Source organism: Eucalyptus grandis, chromosome 10, assembly GCF_016545825.1.
Source record: "Eucalyptus grandis isolate ANBG69807.140 chromosome 10, ASM1654582v1, whole genome shotgun sequence".
NCBI lineage: Eukaryota > Viridiplantae > Streptophyta > Magnoliopsida > Myrtales > Myrtaceae > Eucalyptus > Eucalyptus grandis.
In genome coordinates, this window is record NC_052621.1 from 19,884,119 (window position 1) to 19,893,574 (window position 9,456).

Consider the following 9,456-nt stretch of genomic DNA (forward strand, 5'->3'; position numbering starts at 1 on the left):
CTTTAACTCAAAAAAAAAAAAAAAAAAAAAAAGATGAGCACAGGGCTTTGATACCAATTGATAACGCTAGTACAAACATAAAGATGGGGTAAATAGGTGTTTAAAAGAAATTTTGATAAATAAAATAAATTTTGAACAAAGTCTGAGTATTGAACAAAGTATGATAAATAAGTCACCGGACTTATGATGAATGTTCGAATCGATAAGAAATGGAACTAATTTTTGCGATATCTAAAGGAATGCAATAGATTTAAATAAAAAGAGTTAAAATAGGAGAATATTGCACACGAAATTTATAGCGGTTCGATTTAGATCAAGTCTACATCCACTCTCCCATACTGACAGCCTTCTAGCTGAAATTCATTATAACATCAACAGAAAAGTACAATTTTTTAGTGCAAACACTTAGTAGAAGATCCATTCTCACTCACTAAGTCGTTATTTTTGTAATTTTCTCTCTTGAATACAATTTATAAGGACTGTCGTTGAAAAGAAAATAGTTGGAAAGATTTCAAACTTTGAAATTTCAATTTTCTCGTCTCCACTTCAAATAAACTAAATGACCTCCTTAAATACTCCTCCACGCCTCACTAGCCGTAGGCATTTTTCAAATGAATTTCTTCCAAGCAATCCGTTGGACAGAATCGACTAAGGGGATCTTATATCTGTTTAAAAATTGAGATGAAAATCCGTTAGTTATGATCACCTATACAGTCAAAAGCTAGGTTTCCATAAGTAGATGCTTCCCAAAAAGGAACTTGACTTCAAGATTGATGAATCAATTTGTGATTAATTTCATCAACGTATTTATAGAAGGTAAGTGGGATTCTTCGCCAGAGAGTTAGATGTTGTAGAATAAATTCATAATGCGTCCATTCTGAATCCTAGTCGGAAGATCAATAAATCTGAGTCTTATTTCATCTTCATTCTGAACACGGTTTCAATCTAGATTGCGTCAAAGTGGGAAATACTTTTGGAATGAATAGATGTTGGTAAGAGTTGCAATATAACTCCAGAAGTATTATGTTCTTCAAAATGAAAATAAGAACTAGAAAGTTTTGTAAATTTCAAAACTTGGTATGAGTTTTCTCATCAAATAGTATCATCCATCAATAATTGAGTTGTCAATGCGACAAGTTCTATCAAGCACAACGATTTCGACAATCACGAAAGCTTCGATGTCAAAGAGAGACGACTCCAACATAGACCTCTCATTTGGTAGTGGATCGGCAAAGGTCGCCTTCTGGTCATTGACGACAGTGGCAAATAAAGCAACAATAATGTAGTTGGTAAGGAGAGGTGGAAATATATTTGAGTAAACGCAAGGTGAGTCTACCCTCGCGCAAACAAAGTCAAGGCAAATTTTTTGCGTTCAATTTAACGATAGATGTTTACAAGTTTTACATCAGATCATTAATGGGAAAATTGTTAAAAAAGTCCTAAACATTTTGCATTTGTGCAAATTTAGTCCTAAATCTTTTTTTGGTGCCAATTCAGTCATTTCCAGCCAATTTTGACCGGATTTTGCTGACTGAATGCCGACCGGCTAACGTGGCCTGATCAGTGCTGATGTGGACAACTTTTAATAATATTTTAATATTTTTGAATTTATTTTTCTTTTTTCTTTTTTTTCTTTTCTTCTTTTTTTTCTTTTTCTTTTTTCCTTCTCCTCCTTCTTCCTCCAGCCGGTTGCTGGACCTCGGCAACCTTGCACTAGGCGGCAAGGCTCACCCACCCAGCACGAGGCTGCCCTCGAGGCCTGGGCAGTGAGGGCGAGCCTCGCCAACCCGACGAGGCCGTCCTCGCGACTTGAGCGGCCTCGAGCTGGCCTCGCGCCGAGCTAGTGAGGCTCGATCCTCACCAGATCCAACGAGGGCGAGTCTCGCCACCCAAGCCTCGAGGGCAACCTCGCGCCGAGCTAGCAAGGCTTTAGCAAGGTCAAGCCTCGCCGGCCATGGGCAAGGCTCACCCTCACCAGCCATGGGCGAGGCTCGCCCCTCGCCAAATCTAGCAAGGGTGAGCCTCGCGGCCACCGGCAAGGTGGCCGACGAGGTTGACCTCGACCTCGCCGGCCGTCGCCTCGGCCGGTTGCCGAGGTCCAGGCGATCGGCTGGAGGAAGAAGGAGGAGAAGGAAAAAGGAAAAAGAATAAAATTTTAAAAATATTAAAATATTATTAAAAGTTGTCCACGTCAACGCCAATCAGGTCACGTTAGCCGGCCGACGTTCAGTTAACAAAATCAGGCCAAAATTGGTCGAAATGACTGAATTGGCACAACGTAAAAATGTTTAAGACTTAATTGGCACAAAAAAAGGTTTATGACTTTTTAACACTTTTTCCTGATAAAAGGCATTGCATATGCTTGAATCACAGACATAACATCTAATCTAATAAATCTTCAAGCTTTTCATATAATAGATGTATCTATTTTTTGAAAAGCAAAACTTAAAGCATTTAAACCATTTTAAATTGATATCATCATATAGCATTCGATCTTTTTTTTTTTTTATCTTGATTCGCAAGATCAATCTTCTCGAAGTGCATTCTTCTTTGTCTCTTCTTTTTAGGTTTTAACATACATAAATATTAATAATGGCAAATGCAAAAATTTATATTCAAATTGCCAAACGGAAAATTGTGTTTGGTTTTATGAAATGTGTTCACACTAAGTAACTCCTAAGAGAAAAAAAAAAAAAAAAGGACAAATTGCATGACAATTTGATTTATACTAGTCAAGTAACCATTTCCTTCTTGGAAACAATATCAATACAATACTCCATTTGTTTTCCTAACCGCATATCAAATTAAATACATAAAATGATTAAATCATTGTTATTTATCTATCTTATTTGATCGGCTACGTTATTTTATTGATAAATAATTCATATTGCAAGTTTTCTTCCTTGCTTGACCCGGCAATAAGCCCAGTTAAGGATGAATACAAAACCTCATGGAGTCCTTTCAAGACAACAGGCAACAAATCCGTATGATCATTTACACATCATCTTTCGATGATTTTAATTGAAAGAATCAACCTAATCCCAGAACATCGTACTACAAAAACCCCAGAAGAGAAAAAGCAATTTGTTGTTAAATGGAGCGTCCTGGTGACATCTACAGAGTTTCCTACCATCAAACTGGACATTCATTGTTCAGGGATCTCATCCCGTTTCAGAATTCAAGGGAAAAGTATTTAAAAAGTCCTAAACCTTTTTTTTATGACAAAGGCAACGCCGTACACCGGCAGCGTAAACCTAAAGCGACCCGCAGGGACCCACCTCCTATGTGATGCATGTAAGTTGCGCAAATGACGAGGTGGGGAGTTGAACTCTGGCCTTGCGGGTGGCCAGCATGCAACTCCACCATCTCTACCACCAACGGGGAAGGTCCTAAACATTTTTTTGGTGCCAATTAAATCCTAAACATTTTTACGTTGTACCAATTCAGTCATTTCTGGCTAATTTTGGCTGGATTTTGCTAACTGGACGTCGGCTAGCTAATGTGGCCTGATCGACGCTGACATAGACAATTTTTAATAATATTTTAATATTTTTGAATTTTCTTTATTTTCTTTTTTTCTTTTCTTTTTTTTCCTTCTCCTCCTTCTTCCTCAAGCCGATTGTCGGACCTCGGGGACCGGCTAGAGGCAACCTTGACCTCGCCGGCCACCTCACCAATGGCCGCGAGGGTGGCCTCACCCATGGCCGGCGAGGCCGAGCCCTACCAACCCATGGCGAGGCTAGCTCGAGGCTGCCCGGGCCACGAGGGTGGCCTCGCGCTAGGCTGGCAAGGCTCGCCCTCACCGCCCGGGCCTTGAGGGCAGCCTCGCGATGGCCGAGCGAGGCTTGCCCTCCCGGATCCGGCAAGGTCAAGCCTCGCCGCCTAGTGTGAGGCCACCCTCACGGCCACCGGCGAGGTGGCCGATGAGGTCGAGGCCACCTTGTCTCGCCAGGCCGTCGCATCCGGGCTGGTCACCGAGGTCCGACGACCGGCTGGAGAAAGAAGGAGGAAAAGGAAAAAATAAAAATAAAAATTCAAAAATATTAAAATATTATTAAAAGTTGTTTACGTTAGTGCCAATCAGACCACATCAGCCAGCCGACATCTAGTTAGCAAAATCCGGCCAAAATTGATCGGAAATGACTGAATTGGCACAACGTAAAAAGGTTTAGAACTTAATTGGCATCCAAAAAAAAGTTTATGACTAAATTGACACAAATACAAAAGGTTTGGGACTTTTCTAACACTTTTACTGATCACTGACAACACACAAAATCCACCGGTCAACACTGACAACCTTGGATCTAAAGGTTGACAAAGGCGTCGGTAACTCTCCCATGCGTAAAGTCACAGGATGGTAGATGGGCCCAGCAGATCGACATCCGGATTAGATGTCGAGATGTGTTGGGAATGATATTTGCGGTTACAGTTCGAGACCACGAAAGTCTTAAGGCCTGTAGAATTGGCATAAGAAAGTCCTTCCAGCACCAAGAAAAAGTATTATTCAACCATAACACTATTATATTCTATCGTCATCATTCCTTTTCTTGGTAAGCGACAATGCCATTTCCGACATATTATCATTGCTGTGATAAGTTGATCTTGTTGAGCAAAACAATTTGATCTACATTCATGCCGTTAAGGAAACAACGTTTTCTAGAACGTCTTTCCCTCAATTGCACCAAGAAGAAAGAAATTATGGAGTTCCTTCCACTTGTAGGGTTAAAATGTATTTTTCACACTTCATTCTTGTTATTCATGTACGACGTCAACTACATAGATATATTGGGAAAATTATTAGAAAAGTTCTAAATCTAATATATTTATTTTAGTCCAGTAATAAATCTTTCAATTTAGGCCTAAACCCTTAAATAATTTTACCAATTTAGTTTGAACCTTTCAATTATGCCTATTCAATCATAAACTCAATTATCATTTAAGCTCTTACTTGTTGGGCACTAAGAGTCAAGGGGACCAAACCGTTGTCGGAAATAGTAAATTTATCTAGCTTTGTGGACATTGGTTTACGATTACAAGAATATTTTCTTCTTTTTTGTCTAATCCCTATCTTATATCTATTTTATATGTCACTAAGTGTGAATGCCCTATGTGTTATGCGAAGGTTGTAAGACCTTGCTCCCTCACTCATGCATCTCCCCACCTCTTATTTCCTAGATGAGGAGGGTGGCCACTTAGGCAAATATCCAATAGTTGATTACATATATATGTAGCTTTATACAAATTGTTGTGAATCTCTAGTATCTTCAGGAGCTACATAAACAAGATCGTAAAACCTCGGGATTTCTTGGCCAGGGACAATGCCAATAATCATGATTCAAATTGAACATTTCATTGCGGACCTAGAGCCCTTATTATTAGTAATCTACACATCTTTCACAGCCCTTTCAAATGAGAGAGTTTTAGTTAAATCGAACTATGGATCTAGTCTTAGAGGATCTAGGTCACGTTTGATTGGTTGGAATGAAATTTGAATTATGTCTATTCATCTAGAATAGCTACGGGAATAGGATTCTGTTAAACCACACATCAGATAGGGAGAATATGATTGGGAGACATAAGGACGTTACTTCTTGAAGTGGGATAGTTTATACGAATTTGTAATTTCTATATCAAATGAGAGAGGTCTAATTCAATGGTTTATAAGTGATATCTATCTCAAATAGATGTCACTTTGTGTGGTTAGTCGAAGTATTCTTTTACGGTAGTTACAATCCACAAGGACCAAACCCCTAAAAAAACCTCACATTTGACATATGTTCTATACAAATTTAGATCTGAGCAAATCTCAACAGCGCCATCTATCGATAATTGAGTGGTCAACTGCGACAAGTTCCGTCAACCACAACGAGTTGGAGAGTCACGAAAGCTTCGCTGCTCGAAGAGAGATAACTCCAAGATAGACCTCTCATTGGATAGTGGAGCGGCAAATGTCGCCTTTGAGTCGTTGATGACGGTGGCAAACACGCGGCAGTGATGCCGTTGGTAGGGAGGGATGGAAATATACTTGAGTAAACGCAAGGTGAATCTACCCTCACGTGAGGAAAATCAAGGCAATTTTGTTGTGCTCCAATTTAACGATCGATCGATGCCGACAAGTTTTCGATCAGGTTATTGACAAGACACGAGATCCAACGATTGGCATTGACAAGCTTGGATCTGAAGGCTCACAAAGGTGTCAGTAACTTTCCCATGCGTAAAGTCAAGGTAGGGTGGCCAAGCCCAGCGAATCAACATCCGGATTAGATGTCGAGATGTGTTGTGAGTAATATTTGTTTTTACAGTTTGAGACTAGAAAAGCCTTAAGCCTTCTAGAATTGGCAAATTGGCACAAGAAAATCCTTCCAGCCCCGAGAAAAACTAATTCAACCATAACACTATTATATTCCTTCATCATCATCCCTTTTCTTGGCAAGCGACTATGTCATTCCTAACATATTATCATGCTATGATAAATTCATGAACCATTTGTGTCATAAACCTTTTTTGTCATTCATGTATGACGCGGACTACGTGGTTACACCGGGAAAATTATCAAAAAAGTCCTAAATTTATTGCACTTGTATCAATTTAGTTATAAATCTTTTAATTATGTCAATTTTGACAATTTATCAATTTAGTTATTCAAGATTTGGCCAAAAATCGCCAACATGTGATCTAATTAGTGCCAGCCATTCTAAGCAGCTTAACTAGTGTGTTAACGTTGACAATTTTTAAACTTCTTTATTTTTTTTAATTTTTTCCTTTTTCTTATTTTCCTTTTTTTTCTGACCTTGGGCCAGCAAGAGCTAGTAAGCCTCACCCGATTTGGGCAAGAGTGTCACGGCCCTTGCCCGTTGGTTAGTCAGGGTCAAGGCCCTCGCTTGTTGCCAGCAACCTCATTGGCCTAGAGTTTGAAAAAAATAATAATAAGAAATTCATAAAAAAAATTAAAAAAAAATAGTTACAAATTATTGTCGTCATCACCACCCATGTGATGTAGTAAGACCAATGCTGATTAGACCACCACATCGGCAATTTCCAATTAAAACCGGCTCAATGGACTAAGTTAACAAATGGTCAAAAGGTTTATAACTGAATTGGCAAATTGTCAAAAGATCAAAGACTAAATTGACTAAATTGAAAGGTTTATAACTAAATTATCACCGGTGCAATAGGCTTAATATTTTTTTGGTAATTTTCCCTAGATATATTAGACATAATGATCCGTCTATATAAGATTTCTTTATTCGTCTCTAGAACATTATAAAGCGGACACCTTATTCACCGCGCTTACTCCCGTCCCTAATACTATTCTGCTTAGAGGCGAATTTGCGACGAATTTGCACTTGTGTCTGATTCTACTTCAGAGCTTCTCCCACGTGATTCCTGTTTGTGGATTTCATTCCAGAATTATCACGCGTCTAAAGCAAAGAACTCGTGGTTGATCGATCCCTCGAAGGAAACATACAGAGAACTCGTGGTTGCATCTCTGCGATTTTCTCTTTGTTTTCAGCACTCACCTTTCCTTTTCAAGATGTGATATACTTCAGATTAACAAGCAAGAAGAGCCTAAACCGTTCGGCTAATCGCTGAAATGACTCGCTGGCGTCGCTGCAAGACCGAGGCAGAAGCACAAGAACGATGCATACATCGGCTGTGCAAAAGCGAGAAAAGGAATCCGCTGATATAATAGTGAATAGGGTACGAAGAAAGAAAAACGAAAATTCATTCGATAATCAGAGTACAGTGAAGATCCATCCTCCGCTTATTTAGCAAGAGCATATGAACATAGAGGAGGTCCAGGCGACTACGACAAGCCCCTGGAACCAGGAACATCAATCCACTGAAGCTGCAGCTCGACTTCGCCTCGCTCCACGTTGCGGAGCCGGAGGACCATATCCTGGACCACTTTGCTGTCGCTCCACACGATACAGCTCTCCTCAGCCAAGCAGTTCTCCCGGCTGGGCGGCACTCTGGCGATCACGGTCCCGTTTGGGACTCCGTCCGTTGGCGCTCTCAGGGCTTCCAAGAACGGCCCGATGTGGAACTCTGCATCCCCCATCTTGTCGTCTAGGCTGAACGTGTCTTTGTCGTACACCAACACTTTCACGGGGAGGCCTGGGTCGGTGATCGAGAGAGTTAGATCGTCATTCCACTCCGGGTTCGTGTTCTGCTTGATTACCCTACTCTTCAGTTTCTGTGAGACACATCGAAACTTTGAATCAGACGAGCCAAAAGCAAAACCGAATCCTACTATATGTTTTCAGATAATCCGGATCAGCGCAAAGCCCTGGAGCCTATTTTGGTCCCCGGTGTTGATTCAATTGACCAAAACTAAACGATACTCGCAGAACCAGAAAGTATATAAAATCAACCCAAAGGGCAGGGTATGCTATACATGCCATGTCCCGAGATGCTCAAGTCTTGATCGGAGTAAAAAAAAAACCACGAAACAAGGAGACGGCTGCTCCAAGAAACGCACCATGGACCAAAACAAGAAGCAGGACATGGCGGGACAAGCTCACCTGTTTGCCCATTCTGATGACGACGTAAGGATCGCTGCTCCGGACATCTCGGATCGCAAGGTTCACCCCTCTGTGGACATGGATTCTCAAGAGCCCCAGGAAATGCTCCATTCACGAAACTTGATGCAGTCTTAGGGAACTGATCACCGGAACTGATCGAGAGAGGGAGATCGAAATCGAATGGTTTGGGGGCGAAGCTGATGGTGGGTCAGGCTCACTCTTCTGGTCCTGAGAAAGCAACTGATGTTTATGAAGAAGCCGGAAAGTCAAATTTATACGCAGAGGCTCTTAGGCGGCCCTAAATTAAAGTATGCATCGTTCTTTGACTTTGAAGTCTGTAGCCCCCCCGTGACCAGGTTTAATAACGATCACGCCTTCTTCTTTTCGTCGGGGACCGCTTCTACGAATTAATGAGGACATGCACAACTGGGCTGGCTTTTCGATTCCTTCGTTGGTTAGGTGTTTTCGTCGCCATTTCTGACGAGAAAGTCGCAAAGATAAGAGAGAGAGAGAGAGAGAGAGAGAGAGACTCACTGGAAATGAGACTGAATCACGAGGAGCAATTCTGCCTTGGGGAGGCTTTACTTGCCGTTGACCTTGACCGCAATTCTTAGGTTTGATATGACTCATCGGGTGGGATGATCGTTATGCTTTTTACATGTATGTAGCTGACACACTTTTGCCAGACATGGGAGAAACAACTCAGCTGTTATGACACAGTCATGCGTTCGAGAAGGCGAATCATTTGCGGTTTCCATTCTCCTTTTCCTCCAAACAAGGCAAATTGACATTTGGTAAGGAAATTACATTTTCAATTTTTTTTTCTTTTTTATAACTTGATCCGCTTAAAGACACTAGTGGTTCAAGGATTTGTTAGCATAACAACCTTTGTGCTACTATAAAAATAACAATTTATTATAAGTTATAAATT

General features: G+C 40.8%; 1 protein-coding gene across 2 annotated transcripts; it reads right to left on the bottom strand.

Annotated features, from left to right (window-relative positions):
• Positions 1-7,702: 7,702 nt before the first annotated feature.
• LOC104422152 (protein C2-DOMAIN ABA-RELATED 1) lies at positions 7,703-9,182 on the bottom strand. Of its 2 annotated transcripts, XM_010034389.3 has the most exons (3): positions 9,060-9,182; positions 8,526-8,753; positions 7,703-8,197 (listed from the first exon to the last, which is right to left on the bottom strand). In XM_010034389.3, the coding sequence occupies exons 2-3, from the start codon at positions 8,634-8,636 to the stop codon at positions 7,808-7,810; spliced, it is 501 nt and encodes a 166-aa protein (XP_010032691.1). In that variant the 5' UTR covers positions 8,637-8,753; positions 9,060-9,182; the 3' UTR covers positions 7,703-7,807. The 2 variants fall into 2 exon arrangements, with proteins under 2 accessions (XP_010032691.1, XP_010032690.1); XM_010034388.3 differs by lacking the exon at positions 9,060-9,182 and having other exon boundaries at positions 8,526-8,846.
• Between the last annotated feature and the right edge of the window lie 274 nt (positions 9,183-9,456).

Coding starts and splice junctions, on each gene's coding strand:
- LOC104422152 (XM_010034389.3), bottom strand. CDS start 8,636: ATGGAGCATTTCCTGGGGCTCTTGAGAATCCATGTCCACAGAGGGGTG. Junction 8,198..8,525: donor TCATCAGAATGGGCAAACAG/GTGAGCTTGTCC, acceptor TGTGTCTCACAG/AAACTGAAGAGTAGGGTAAT.